This window comes from Lipotes vexillifer, unplaced genomic scaffold, assembly GCF_000442215.2.
Source record: "Lipotes vexillifer unplaced genomic scaffold, Lipotes_vexillifer_v1.1 scaffold454, whole genome shotgun sequence".
Classification (NCBI taxonomy): Eukaryota; Metazoa; Chordata; class Mammalia; order Artiodactyla; family Lipotidae; genus Lipotes; species Lipotes vexillifer.
In genome coordinates, this window is record NW_006779481.1 from 1,537,232 (window position 1) to 1,552,721 (window position 15,490).

The following is a 15,490-nucleotide window of genomic DNA, read 5'->3' on the forward strand; positions in this document are numbered from 1 at the left end:
CGTTTTTCAAAGAAGGGACACAGAAGCCTGGGAAATCTGAGACGTATAGCAATAAATCAGTATATAAAGAGACTGAAACTAAACAATCAGTGGTGTTTGTACCAGCGTGAGTGCCTAGGGTGAAGATGACAGGCTTGGGGATGGGTGGGGCTGGTGTATATACTAGCACCTGCAGCCTCGGTGCTTTCCGTTGCATCCCAGGATATGCCAGGTCAATTGTGATGACCCTAAGACAAACCAACTCTGGGCAGGGAGGGGGTGTCCTTTCCTCTTCCCAGTGGTCTCAGCTCTAGAGACCACTTCAGTAATATCTCCTTGTCATACCTTAAAACACAAATTAAGACTTCTTATAAATAAGTCCACTCTCTCATTTCCTTAAAATGTTTTGACCTCCTTGCTCTCCAATGTATAACAACAACAACAACAAAAGTGATAAAAACGAACCATCAGAGACTGGTTTCCCCTACCTACACTTTTAGGAGGGAAGGAGTACTAAATCAGCAAAGGCGTGTTAACAGGGAGGAAAAAAATAACTAGAGATCATGAACAATAATCATAATTCAAAAATTAAATAATTAAAACAATGCACTGGGCAAAAGAATGTCTCCATGTTAATTATTTCAGTACTCACAGTGAAAGTGGTGTTATTGATCACTTGTAAGTCCCTTCTAAAAGTAACTATCTTTCATTTACTAAAGATATTGCTGATTCCTTTGGAAACACGTGACCCACAACTTCTTGGCTTCCTTCAATCGCAGAAGAGAGATTTAGTCATCACCCCGAGTCACAGCAAGGGTGACTCACAGAGCGAAGAGGGAACCTGAGGACTCCTCACACATTTAAGTACTTTGAGTTTGACAGGAGCCCAGGCACCTCCACCCTAAGAGGATCTTCGATGTCAGGGTGGCACAACCCTTCTTTCCCCAGCACAGCGGGCAGATCGGGCAGGTCACAAGCAGCCCAGCCAGTCCACACCAGCTTCTGTGTCCCCGTTCATCTTAAATAAGGTAACTGATGATGGAGTTCTGTCATTTATTCCTTCATTTCTCATGTCAGTCCTCAAACTGTTTTGTCTTACAAAATGAATCAAGTTGTCTTTCATGCTGCAGTCAACGGTTGCTATAAAAAAAAAAAAAAAAAAGTGATATGTTAGGAGGCTGTAACGGGCCCTGGGTCCATCTCACCACAGAAATGATCTCAGGGTCTCCCTCGAGACCTTGCCTTGGACTTCCCCAGGTTTCTCTTTGAATGTTCTTTAGCACCCTAGAGTTACAATTACATTTACATCTAGTTCATCTCTCTGTGCTTATTTGACACCATCTGTGAATCTTATAATTAATTGCAAACTGGAGTTGGGAAGAGGCTCCAAAAAGAGTGGGAATCTTAGCTGAGTTTCTGATTGGAACAACAGATTTGCTACCAACTGCAGGTCAGGTCTGTTTGTCTACCTGCTTTACCAATATTTTCAGATGTCAATTTAGGCAAATATGCACACACACGCTAGCTGAGTGAGAAAGATGTTGTCTAGTCCAGAAGGAAGCAGGGAAATTCCTCAACACACATTTGATTCCCGGACACTGGGATGACAATAATAAACCTACTTCGTATATTTACTCTCCATTTTATGATTCAGGTTGGGATTTTACCTGAAACTCCCAACACACAATGAGAAAGGGAGAAAGTCAGTTTAGTGGCTTCAAGGACAGCCCTTGTTAAAGGCTTTATGATGCGAACGGTAGTGTGGTGTCTCTCTCTCTCTCTCTCTCTCTCTCTCTCTCTCTCTCTCTCTCTCAGCGGGTTGATTTTTAGCAGCTGGGGAAAAAGTTTAAAGAAAACACACTTTTAAATTAAAATTCAATTTAGGGTTGTACAAATAGTTCTGAAATGTCCTGCTACACTATTAGCTCCAGGGTAAGGATTATGTTTTATTTAGCTTAGTAAGTGCTCTAAAAAAATCCTTGGCTAGATACTGCATAAAATGCAAATTAAATGTTGTATCATCTTTGTTGTACTTTAGACATTCGAAAAGTGTGCCCAATGTTTAGGACAAAGCTCAATATTTAAATGCAAGGAAAAAATTATTATCTCATACATATCAAATGGAGAAAATGGGAATTGGTTCTAAAACCCTTATAAGGCATGTCACTTTCTCAAGGTACTGTCTTTAAAAACTCTGCTTTTGCTCAAAGATAACTGAGACTAAACGAAATATACTGAAGATCTGAACACGCTTTCTGCATCTCTACATAACATTCTCTCTGTATTCGAAGCTTTCCTTGAAGCTTTGTAACTAAGCTATAATAAAATACAATATACAATGTCTTCCAATTAGCAACTTTTATTCAGCAACATAAATAAGGTAATCATGGCTTTAACAACAATTCTTAACCTGCCAGTACTGTCAGGAAGCATATCGGCAAAATAAACTTAGGAGGGACTGGAAATATTCATTAATTTATTTATTATTATGGATGTTTTTATCAATTATAATTTAAAAGTTTTGAGAGAAAGCAAAAGAAAGAGATGCTTTTTTCCTTAGAACTAAAGAATGCAAAACGTAAATTCGTCAGGTCTTCCCTACAAAAGAGTGGGCTGGCACACCTCTGCCAGGACACTGAATAAGTCTGCAAAGAGGCACACCCCTCTCCACACGTCAATGTCCCACTCCACAGGGCACACTGGGTACCGTGGGCCGCCTCCCTCCTGCAGGAAGCAGGATGCAAGAGGAACATAACTGGTGGAGGAGCTTCGTCATCCCACTGAGTGAGGGAACTTACAAGGATAAATACCACTCAGCCGTATTACCAGGGACATCATAATCATTATCATTTTAATCAGACCCTCAACAGAGCGTTTGTTGCCTTATGTAAGGCTATTTCAGGTAAGGTCCCTCAGCCTCATTTTAAAAAATTTTTTAGATTTCTGGGTGCCCAACTTGAACATTTTTTTCACAGGAACATCATTCATTAGTCATACGAATTAGTTTGTGTCATTAGGCGCAAGTGTCATTTTTCTTAAAGAAAAGTGCCACAGAAATCTCAGAAAGGCCAGTTAGGTTAGTGACAGAATTTCTTGACTCAATGAAAAGGTAAAAATAAAAAGGAATTTGGTGTCAATTAACCAGGTTTACAATATTTAAACGTACAAAGGACATACATGTCCAGTCAGACTGCTGTCAACACTAAGAAAGCTTGTGCAAGAGAACCTCAGAAAGAAAATATTTTAGAAAACAATTGCTAAATGTCGTCTATTGGATGTATTTTGATAAAAACTTAGTTGTTGATTCAACTCAGGCCATGACTGCAACAAATTGGAAAAAAAATAAAGATTCTACAAAATCCCTTAACAATCAGTGTCATTGACTAGTCTCACTCAGTATTGCTTTCTAAAACAAAGTCTTTTGTGAAGTTCTGTGGAAATAAAACCAAGTTGTATGGAAAGAATTCTACATTTGTTATAAAAAGTATACCTTGCAATGACATTGAAACGTTAAGACATTATTTTCCGTTTTGTTTCTTTTAAACTGTGTCATTTATATTTTTATTTTTTATTTTTTTTTTGCTGTACGCGGGTTTCTCACTACTGCGGCCTCTCCCGTCGCGGGGCACAGGCTCCGGACGCGCAGGCTCAGCGGCCATAGCTCACGGGCCCAGCCGCTCCGCGGCACGTGGGATCTTCCCGGACCGGGGCACGAACCCGTGTCCCCTGCATCGGCAGGCGGACTCTCAACCACTGCGCCAGCCACAGGGAAGCCCAGTGTCATTTATTTTTAAAGGGCAGAGGAAGATGACTAAGAGAAGTGAAATCAAAGGATCTTATTTGAGATATTTTACTAGGAAAAGAAACCCAGAGAGAGAAAATTAAAAGAAGCAGAAGTGGGCAAGGTCAGCAATCGAGTTGCAATATTTTCCTATAGCTGCAGCCAAGCAGTTACTCTTCAGCCCTTCACGTGCAGATGAAAGAGAAAATGAGTTCTCCTTTCTTGGTTCCTTTTGAGGCTTTGTGGCATGGTGGAGAATTCTGAGAATGTATTTTCATTTTTCCTATTGACTGATAATGTGTTCATCTCTTTCTATTTCTGCTTTTCTTTTTACACAGTTTAGGAATTGAGATCAAAATTTTAGATCTAGCCACTCTCTGGCAAACGAACTTAGGTATGACATCTCTACCCTACTTGGCTCACAGAAGTATTTTGACAATTTAATGAGATAAATTTTATTTGAACACTTTTCAAAAATGTTTAACGTTATCTAAATTGGAAGTGTGACTATATGGCGCTGATAATGATGCTGATGATGCCCTGATGATTTAGAGGCCTCAAAGATTAATCCAATTATCACTAGAACCCTGGTGTTCAAGTGGAAACTTCCTTCTCTCCCTCTCCTCCTTCTTTCCTTCTACATTTATTTACTTAATACCAACTATCACACAATGCACAGGTGTAGAGAAGTGTACACATAGCCCAGAGTTGCGTGGGAATCCAGGTAGCAGTGGAGCAGAGGATTAAAGCATGGATGCTGGGATTGAGTGGCCTGCATAGCAGTCCCCAGAACAGCACAATTCTATCTTGAGCCAATTAACATGCATTTCTGAATTTGTTTCCTCATCTATAAAATACAGATAATTTTACTGTAAGGTTTGAATGAGAAAGATATTTCTAGATCCTAGCAGAGCACCTAGAATGTGGTAATACTCAATAAATCATAGAGTTATTATCATTTCTACCTGACTTGGTCAACTGGGAATCCCAAGGACCATGGCTTTCTAGGAGCATCCTCTGAATTCTGTAGTCAGCAGGCCACCCATCTGAAAGGTGCCCCAGAGGAGTCCAGAGAGGTCCAAACTCAAAAGGTTCAGCCAGAATTTAGGCCTCATAAAAGCTGTAAGTGCTCATTTGGTAATTTCTAAATTCACAAATTGTATCACACATAAATTTGGCTTTGTTCACTGCCTCCTATCCTCCTGATGACAAAAAGGCAATTATTTTTTTATAAACATAGAAATTGATGCTTACAGCAGCAGGGTATGAATAATATTTATAAATAACAAAACTTTTCTGGTAAGACCATAAAAAAATATGAACTCTTATCAATGTGGCACTACTGAGGAACCAACGACTGAGTTTCCAGAAAAGTAGTTCTGAGGCTGTACAGTTCTGGGCCCCCAAGACAAGGCAGTGCTAGACCAGTGGTTCTCAAATGGGAGTGCTTTTATCCCCAGGGGCCATCTGGCAATGTCTGGAAACACTTTTGGTTTTTTGGTTGTCACAACCGGGGAGGGGGTCTACTGGCATCTAGACGATAGAGGCCAGGGGTGCTGCTAAACACCCTGTAATACACAGGACAAACCCCACAACAAAGAATTATCTGACCCAAAATTACAGAAGTACTGAGGTTGAGAACCCAACCCAAAATATGGGCAATGCATAGAGCAGCCCCCTCACAAAGTGAAAGTGATTGATCCCGCCATACGACAAGGTTCTTCCTGTGTAGCACACCTAGTCACTTTATTTCACCAAGTACTCTTCAAGGTAGAAGTTATTATCTCCATGTTACAGATAGAAAAATGGAGGTGAAGATAACAAAAGTAATTTACCCAAAGGCCTTCTGATGGAGGAGGAACTGAGACTGAAACTTTACCAGCCTGATTCCGAGGCCTGGGCTCCTAAGCCCTGCTCTAATTGTCGTGTGTGTGTGTGTGTGTGTGTGTGTGTGTGTGTGTGTGTGTGTGTGTGTGTGACCTTGGTCCTTGCTTTTCCAAATTTTATCTTGGCTTAAGAAAAATTTCCATGACCAGTTCAGAGGACTTATATTCAGAATTTCACCCATCCTTCTGCACTGCACTGTAGGGGCTGCAGATCTGCTTTCTCTTACTCGGTTCTTGTCCTTGACGAGTCAAGGGGCTCACGGCCTCTGGGTGCTAGAAGGACTATTGCAGACCCAGGTGCTTCTTGCCAAGGGATTTGTACCCCTACCAAGCAGTTTGTGTGAGATAAATTGGAAAACACAACAGAGAAGCAAACAACCCAAGCAACTAAAGTCAGTGTCCTGAGTCACTGAATTGCTGTCACCAGAGAACTATGTGGAGGTGACCACACCTGGCAGACTAAGGTTGAAGCAGACCTATTAGTTGCTGTTACTCATTTACTTCTCGATGGTCAATGAACCAATCAGCCATCAATCAGCTTCTGGGTACAGGTCATGTTCCCAATGACTCTGACCGACCCAGGGTTGTTACTCAGAGGTGGCATCTTGGCTAAAATACTATTAGAGGACAAAGGTATGTGTTGGTTTGTGGCTGACTTGGTCCAATGACCTAGAGGAATGTGAACCTTAGGAACTGAAGAAGACCAGTATTTTGGGATGATAATCTTTGGGGAAAGGACAGGCTTTGCAAAACTCTAGGTCAAGGTTTGCTGTCCTCAGATTCAGGCTGCAGGCTGGGACACCAGCATCTGAAATGACCCTCAGCCCAGAGGGGTAACTAGTGAGGACAACACATTTGAACGTGAGCCCATCCCTAACAACTAAAACCTACTCTCTGTTTGCTTGTTATCAAGGAAAAGTTGGTTTGGCTATAGGGAAGGAGGAGGTTGAGAGGGGTGTAGAGATGAGGAGAGAAGAGGGAATCTGACTGCTTTGGTTTGAGTTTTTGTTTTGCTCCAGTGGTTATGAAGGTGAACTTGCCAAAGAGTAGAAGGTAGAAAACTCAGTGTCCAAGGTCACTAGGTTCTGAAGTCCTGGGTATGAAATAGTTCTTACCTATTCTGTGCATGGAACTCAAAGCAGTCGAACACTTTTCTCAGAAAAAAAAAAAAAAAATTTTTTTCTTTTCCTTTGTCAAATTTTTAACTTTTTTGTTTTGAATTAATTTCAAACTTATGGAAAAGTTGAAAGAATAGTACAACCCAGAATCCCCAGATATTGACATTGTACCACATTCACACTCTTATTCTCTCCGTAGAGAACAAATGTGTTCTTAATATATTTGTTTATATACATATTCTTATTATTTCCTAAACTGTCTGAGAGTAAGTTGAAGACATGGTGCTACTTAATCTTTAAATACTTCTGTGTGTATTTCCTAAAAAGCAGGACATTTTCTACATAATCATAGTAAATTATCAAAATTGAGAAATTGATATTCATGCAGTATTATTTATCAGATCTACAGAGCTTACTCAAATTTCACTTGTGAACCTAAAAATGTTCTTTTTGACAAAAGAAAAAAATGATTTTCTGTGCAAGATCACAAGTTGCATGGGGTTGTCACTTCTATTTAGTCTCCATTAATCAGGAACAGTCTTCAGTCCTTCTTCTTTTCCTTCATTCATGCCTTTGACATTTGTGAAGAGTACAGGCCATACATTGTGTAGAATTGAAAGATGTGCCTTATGCATGATTAGCTTTCAGTTATGCACAGAAGTGCTGCTGTGTCCTTCTCAGTGGCTATACCAGGCGGGACATGATGTTGGTTTGTCCCATAAGTAGTAGTGTTCATTTTTATCACTTGGTTAAAGTGGTATCTGTCAGATTTCTCCACTGTGAAATTACTATTGCTCTCTTTTTAATTAGTACAAATCTTATGCAGAGATTCTTTGAGATTCTATGGTTATCGTTTCTCGTCAGAATTTCACCCACTAGTTTAAAATTGCCTGGAACAATTGCCACTTTGTCAGTTGCCAAATGATGATTTGCTAATTCCATCATTCCTTTTACACTTATTAACTGGCATATTAATTCTCCTATAAAATGAGGCAGGTAATGTGCCCTTTCTAACTGAGAAGGCTGTTAAGAGGATCAAATGAGACCTATATGTAAATACAGTGCAGAATGCTTCATAAATGTGAGCCATTGTTTTACTATTGCTCACCTTACGCCTGCCATCGGCCAAACACAACGACACAGAAAATTTCCACTCTCTGCTCTAGGGCACGTTAAACCCCATAAGTATTTGCGTTTTTCACAAAATTCCCTTGGGAGTTCGGATTGCAGTAAAGGCTACAGAATCCATTCAGGGAATATAGTCAACATTTAGTTATTTGACAATTATTTATCAAGACCAGGACTTGAACAAAACACTATACTAATTGAATGTATAAACATGAAATTTCCTTAAAATGTCTAAATATGAAATTTTGCAAGAGTTGGTTACAACCACCCCACCCCTCAAAATTATATATTTTTAATGTATTTATATATTTGAGAAGGGGAAACCCTGCTACATGGACATGATTTGCAACAAATGAATAACTCCTACAGAGGGAAGATTTGGAGAAACTATACCAAATTTTTATGCCACGATAGTCTAAAAACCTGACTGCTTTAGAAATAGTCGCAGCTATATCACAAGAATCAACTAGTTTGCACAAACCTACCATTTCCCTCTGACTTATGTTTATCAGTTAATAATTCTTTTACTCTTTCTTTCTTTCTTTAGCTATAGATCTTTTGGCAGGAAAAATAGATGAAAGCAGAGCCCAAATTTTCCATGATAAGTGAAGACATATTACACTATTTTTTATCTGAAATAATATGTTCCTTGTAAAGCAACAGAAATAAAATTGTGTGTATGTGTGCACATGAGAGTGTGTGTGTACCATTCTATCTGTATGAATGTTTGTATTCCTTATTAAGGAGAGAAATATTTGCATATATATGCAGGAAATAAATGTCTTATCAACCCAATGACCTGTGTCAACTTTGCCATTACTTTTTCTACTACTTGGTTAGTTTTTGCATTACTTTAGAGGAGTGTTTTAGCACTTAAATGGCCATCTTCCCAACAAAATAAGAGTTATTGTATTTTTAATTATCTATTTATCCACTCAAATGCATTAAGATATCTTAAGTTCATCACTCCTGGGTTGTAATGCCTTAATGGTTCTAATTTGAATTTTCTTTCTAATTTTGAACACTCAGGACGCCATCTTCTTTTACTGTTCAAGAAAGAAGTGTCTCTGTCATACACAGGGGGAAAATGCTCTTTTGGATGTTAGCCTTCCTGATCCTTTGTGGTTTTCTATGGCATTATAAAGGACAGCTAAAGATCACGGACATCACTGATAAGTACATTTTCATCACTGGGTGTGACACTGGCTTTGGAAACTTGGCAGCCAGAACTTTTGATAAAAAAGGATTTCATGTAATTGCTGCCTGTCTGACTGAATCAGGATCAACAGCTTTAAAGGAAGAAACCTCAGAAAGGCTTCATACTGTGCTTCTGGATGTAACTGACCCAGAAAGTGTCAAGAGGACTGCCCAGTGGGTGAAAATCCAAGCAGGGGAGAAAGGTGAGTGATGTGGGGATGGGAAGAATGGAAGGGGTGTTGAGAAGTTACAAAAGCTAAATAAAATGTGTTCTGATTTTAAATAGTTTCTCCAAAAAAATATTTCCTAAATACCAGCTGTGTACTGGAGAAGATTGGAGAAATTTTAGAATAACCCCTGAGTAGTTCTAAGTTGCAAGCTCTCTACGTGCATGAGAGACGCAGCCCACGTTATCCTAAGTCCCAGTGGGTGAATTTAGAACTGAGATAGAGGTATTCACTTTTCCTGGTCTTTTCCTGTGAACTGCTACTCTAGCCCCCTGCACAGCAAAGAACTGGGGGCTAAAAGCCACAGGAGATCATGGGGGCAATCTCCAAATTGTCATCTGGATTAGGACCCACTTTTCACTACAAAATGGTTCCAGAGCTCACACATTTTCACTGGGAAAGGGAGGAAATGGTCTGAGGATCTGAGCAAAGGTGTCTTAGATAGTCGTGGTAGAGTAGTGAGTCACTGGACCTCATTCTGCCTTAGATTCTGCAAAGATGGCAGCATTCTGAACTAGAATACTTTTATTGGCTTGGATCAAGTTTGAAATATTCTCATGAATGAAGATATTTGAGTCCACAAGGGAAAAAACAAATGTATGTGATTTTTCTCTATCACATCTTCATCATAGAGTTGAGACTCTGAAACTTTCAAAAACAATGGTTTGATGAGGCTCCAGTTATTCTTTAATGCTTGAATTCCAAACACCTTTAACAATAATAAATGCTCCCCACCATAAAATAAGCCAAGTGAATGACTGGATTTTTACCAAAAATAACTGTGAAATAGATCAGTGTTGTTCTTTGTCTATAAAGAACTCTTTGTAAATATTCTCTGGCTTTGCCATCTAGCACGGTAGGAAAAATCGACCAATTTACTCACATCTGAGATTAAAAAGCAGAAAGTCTCACTCAGACAGTATCAGTATTTGACATTCAGAAGCAGAAACAGAAGAATTGTGAGATTGGCTTCCAGTCACAGGACTTCAGCCATTTCAGTTTAGCCTCCCACCCTCTCTGCTCTCACTTCCCAAGACAGCAAAGTATTTCAAAGCAGGAAGGAGTATGACTAGGAGCAGGAAATGGCACCATCAGGTAAAGCAAGGGGCTGTATTTCCATCAAGGATGCCCATATAATGCCACCTTCTACCACACCTCCTTCCCTTCCTCTCTGTTCTAGGTCTCTGGGGTCTGATTAACAATGCTGGTGTTCTCGGCGTGCTGGCGCCCACCGACTGGCTGACAGTGGAGGACTACAGAGAACCTATTGAAGTGAACCTGTTTGGACTCATCAGTGTCACGTTAAATATGCTTCCCTTGGTCAAGAAAGCTCGAGGGAGGATTATCAACGTCTCTAGCATTGGGGGTCGGCTTGCATTCAGCGGAGGGGGCTACGCTCCATCCAAATATGCAGTAGAAGCCTTCAATGACAGCTTAAGGTAAAGCAAAGATGGGCATATTAGAAAATAATAGGTGCTAACATTCACTGAACATTTATTTATGTACCAGACACTATATTTGGTGCTTTATGCTATTCCCAATTTATAGACGATACCACTGTAACTAAGAGAGATGAAGTAACTTGCCCAAGGTCACCCAGCTGTCAAGTGGTAGAATTGAGATTTGAACATAATTCTGTCGAAGTCTTTTTTCCTTTTTGCATTGGTGCATGATGTGGATAGTGGTGGCAAATTTATATTCAACAGATCAGCTTATTTAACAGGGAATCACAGAGAGAAGCTAAATCAGGTCTCTCTGTTGGTGTTACTGTCAGCTGCAGACACAACAGTAGCATTTTATTTAAACCCTCGGTAGAAAATTATCTGGTAAATAATGACTCAGCTATGCAGCATTTTATTTACTCTTGTTGCAAATTCTGGACTCAAACCTCACACACTATATCTGAATGTATGGTAACCTCCCCACCCCCACCCCAAGGACAAGAAAGACAGCTTTCCTCTGATGCTTCCATTTCCAAACAAAACTCAGAGTAGGAGCTTGCTAATCAGAGGTGAAGATTCTGCTACCATCAGAAAGCACTGACCACATCTTTTTGCTGTGTGCTATCAGAGAATCCCAGAGCGTAAAACCGTAAGATGACCAATTTAATAAACAAAGTCCCCCAATTCAGTGTGTGCAGACATGAATTACTTTGGGTTTATGATGTTTGAGGTTCACTGGGGTTCTTGAATCTCTAGGTTTATACCTTTTGACAGATTTGGGGAGTTTTCAGCCATCGTTTCTCCAAACTTTTTTTTTTTCTACAATCCACTATTCCTCCTCCTAGGATTCTAACACAAATGTTAGCCCTTTTGGTTTTGTCCCACAGATCCCTATGTTTCTGTTCACTTTTTCAATTATTTTTCTCTTTGTTGTTCAGATTAGGTAATTTCTAATGATCTGTCTTCAAATTCACTGCTTTTCCTTCATATTCTCCATTTTACTAATGAGTCCAGCCAGTAAATATTTTATTTTGATTATTGTATTTTTCAAGTGTAAAATTTTCATTTGGTTCTTCTTTATCTTTTCTTTCTTCTCTGAAAGCTTTCTCTCTCTCTCTCTCTCTCTCTCTCTCTCTTCCTTTCTTCAGAAAGAAAGAGAAAGAAAGAGAGAAAGAAAGAAAGAAAGAAAGAAAGAAAGAAAGAAAGAAAGAGGGAGGAGGGAAGGCGGGAAGAGAGGAATGAAAGCGAGAGGAAGAAAGAGCGAGGGAGGGAGGGAGGAAGGAGGGAAGAGGATTCCCCGCTCTCTCTGAGCATTAGGATCCCCCACACCAACTCCTCAAGCCAGAACAATGGGCTTCACCTGGAGTTCTCTCTGTTTATGAGTTGGGTCTCTCCTGGAATTCCTCCCTTCTACTTCTGAGTTTTGAGGTTGATTTGAGTCCAGACCACGGATCTAGAGCAGCAGAAATACCACGTCGGGTTCAGTGGTATTTCAAAATCTACTATTCTTCCCTACTTTGCCTACTGACATTTGCTTTTTAGAGTTTTTAAATAGCTGCCCCATGCATTCTGTCCAGGTATTGTAGCTGCTTTCAATGGGAGAGACAGGAGTGTGCATGCTTAATGCATCTTACCTGAAACCAGAACCTATGGCTGTCAGTTCAAAACCTCTAAACTGCAAATGGTTTTATCAGTTAAGGTTCTCATGGGAAATGGAGGCACATTAAAATTGGGTCAATGGAACAGATGTACTGAAAGGACTGTTTGCAGACGTGGGAGCTGTGTAGGGAAATCTCAAAAGGTAGTGTAGTTTCTAGGAGTTAATGCCACCAGGGGTATATCTGTCCACAGGAATGAAGGGACAAGGAGACAGGGCCGTCTCCAGAACCTGGATTCATAGACGCTATCACCTTCAGGTGAAGGATGAAAGCAACCAGTGTCCACACCGCAGGAGGAATAGCTAGCTCAACCTCTTCTCATCGCTCCTTCTCATCTCCCATCAGTACTCCCAACTAACTGTACCCAACAGAATCCCAGAATGTAGTGCAGGAAGAAGGCTGGAGGGGACTAGAAGAGCAAATGCAGGGTATCGAGCAGAGTGTGCCTTAGGGACAAATTAGATAGAGCCTTTTCTTCGATTTATACATTTATTTATTCAACCAGCATGTGTTGAAAGCACATGTTAGAGTTTGTAATCTAAACCATGGATCTAGGCTTAGCTTACCAGTAAAAGGTCAGATCATTCTATGGAGACTAATAAAGACAGAGCAACTCCATTTTGCCATTTAATCTCGTTGCCTGGTTGGATTCTCCCAGGAAATAAACACAATAGCATTAGAACAACACTTCTCAAACAGTAAATCGCCAGAGGATTTTGTCAAAATGCAGATTCTGATTCAGTGGGTCTCAGGTGCGTCCTGAGTTTCTGCATTTCTAAGAAGTCCCCAAGTACTGCCCGTGATTCAGGGATTGCACTTTGATTAGCGAGGTCATGGGGAACCTCCATTCGTCTCTTTGGTTGCCCTTTAGTTCCGTGATTTCAGCAACAGTATCCTAATAAAATTTTAGTCTACTTAGGGATTTACTCACTTTAAAAAAGAGATTTCAACTGATGGGCTTGTAGGATTACAATGCAACTATACCATGCTTGAAATTAACCAATAAGGGTGTTTATTTCTTTCTAATGCTTGGAGCTGATGTTAGAAATGCTACTGTGTATTCAGGCCACACTCCAGTGATAGCTACAGAATTTCTATATTATAAGAGGATTAAGGGAAGCCGTCCAACTGGGAGAAGGCTGGGGCTCTTTAAAGCTATATTTGCCCAGCAAGCATACTGGTTTCATACTGGTTTTACTTACCGGTAAGCTTAGTTGTGGACTTAAAGTCATTTGTCCCTAGATTATATGTTATTTTCGTGAGCACGTGGAGAGACAAGGCTTCCCAAATACCCCCTTGGCACTGCTACGTTCCAAAATCCAAAGGGGATCAGAAGATAGGTGAGAAAAATACAATTAAGTTGGAAAATAATCTTTTTAATTTTAATGCAAGCAATATACATTTCAAAATCTTTCAAGGTCAAGCTAATTTGCATTTTTAGTAAAATATACTTCAAACTAGACAATAGGTATGTTTCTAGAAAGCAGAACCTAAGATAAACCACATTTTAAGTTCACTGGTAGAGTTCTTTGAAAAATGTTATGGTGAAGACTTCTGTAAAATGAATAAATACTTCCTTATATATTCCTGGTGGAAATAGAAATTAAATTTAGGGAACGATTATTCATAAACCATTTGTAATACTTTGGTTTGCTTTAAAGAAAGGGGCACCATATTCCCTTAAAACCATGTCTTCCAGTAAACCAGTAGACTATTGGTTTTCCAAGGTGACTTGATGAAAGAGCTGGCCAAGCAGCATAGGGAGCAGGTTAGTCAGGCCAGGGATTGTCATATTGTATCCCTCAGCACCCCTCATTTGTGCTGTAATCTCCTCACATTCCTGGAGGACAGGTAAACGTGACCATCCAGGCCAGCCATTAGTCGATTTCACCATCAGGTAGTTTGAGTACTGAGAAGAACCTTGTCCCTAACCCAAATGCTTGTCAACTTAACGAGACACTATCTTTTGGGGGAACACTGCACTGGGGATGGGTCTACCCAGATCCCTTCCCTGTTCTGCCACTAAACCAGCCCTCACTTCACCACCCTGAACTTCAGTTTCCTCATCTGCAAACTGAGAGGGTAGAACAAGATGCTTTTTCCCATGCACCCCATTCCATGATTCCATGAAAAGATTCATAAGCAAACATTCTCCAAGTAAGCCTGGATTAAACATCTATGGGCTCTTTTCACAGGCGGGACATGAAAGCTTTTGATGTGCACGTCGCATGCATTGAACCAGGATTGTTCAAAACAGATCTGTCAGATCCAGTAAAGACCACCGAAAGAAAACTCACCATTTGGAAGCATCTGTCTCCAGACATCAAACAACAATACGGAGAAGGCTACATCGAAAAAAGTGAGTTTCTGGGTGGACCCAGGGTCCTCTGGTATTCATTGTCCTAGACAGCTTGAAGGAGACTCAAACATAATTGAAAAAATAAGGTTCTCATGGTAATACACCAATAGAGATCTCAAATATGGATCAGGGATCCTTATTAATTCAAGTGTCATCTCTTGCTCCTCCAAGTGTTTATAAATACTTACTGAGCATTTACTAAGTGCCAAGTTCTATACTAAGTGCCTTATAAATTATATCATTTATTCCTCAAAAGAACTATAGTAGTGAGCAGAGGCTTGGAAAGGGGAAATGTCCTACCCAAGCTTATACAACTCCCCCAGGCCACGCCTGGACTGGAGCCCACGGTTATCACCTCTACCCAAACCTCCTCTTTTTGGTAATCACCGACCACTCATTCAACATTGTTCAAGGATTTATGGAGGTTACAAAATATAAAGACTCAGACTTTGACCCTTAACCAGCTTACAATCTAGTTGACAACAAAATGTAAGCAGATGAGACTTTACGACATGCAAGAAACTTGATCCTTTACTTCTGAGACACAACCCAACATCCCAGAAGGGGTGCTAGATAGTATGCTCTCTAATTACCAAGAAATTCAGCACAGGATAAAAAGTACTGCTGGTTAAGAAGCCTTTATAGGAAAGGTCAGGTTTGAATAAGGCCTAAACAGGAAGAAATTATTTGGGTGGAAGTCTTCTGGAGCAGGAAT

At 40.1% G+C, this 15,490-nt stretch overlaps 1 protein-coding gene across 1 annotated transcript in view; it reads left to right on the forward strand.

Moving 5' to 3' along the window:
- The first annotated feature begins 862 nt into the window (after positions 1–862).
- The window catches only part of DHRS9 (dehydrogenase/reductase 9), a 17,586-nt gene continuing 2,958 nt past the window's right edge, over positions 863–15,490 (forward strand). The window contains exons 1-4 of the mRNA XM_007452618.1: positions 863–1,007; positions 8,922–9,292; positions 10,497–10,755; positions 14,612–14,775. Of these exons, the coding sequence (XP_007452680.1) occupies positions 8,980–9,292; positions 10,497–10,755; positions 14,612–14,775 (736 nt within the window). The 5' untranslated portion in view covers positions 863–1,007; positions 8,922–8,979. The remainder of the gene's footprint in view (positions 1,008–8,921; positions 9,293–10,496; positions 10,756–14,611; positions 14,776–15,490) is intronic.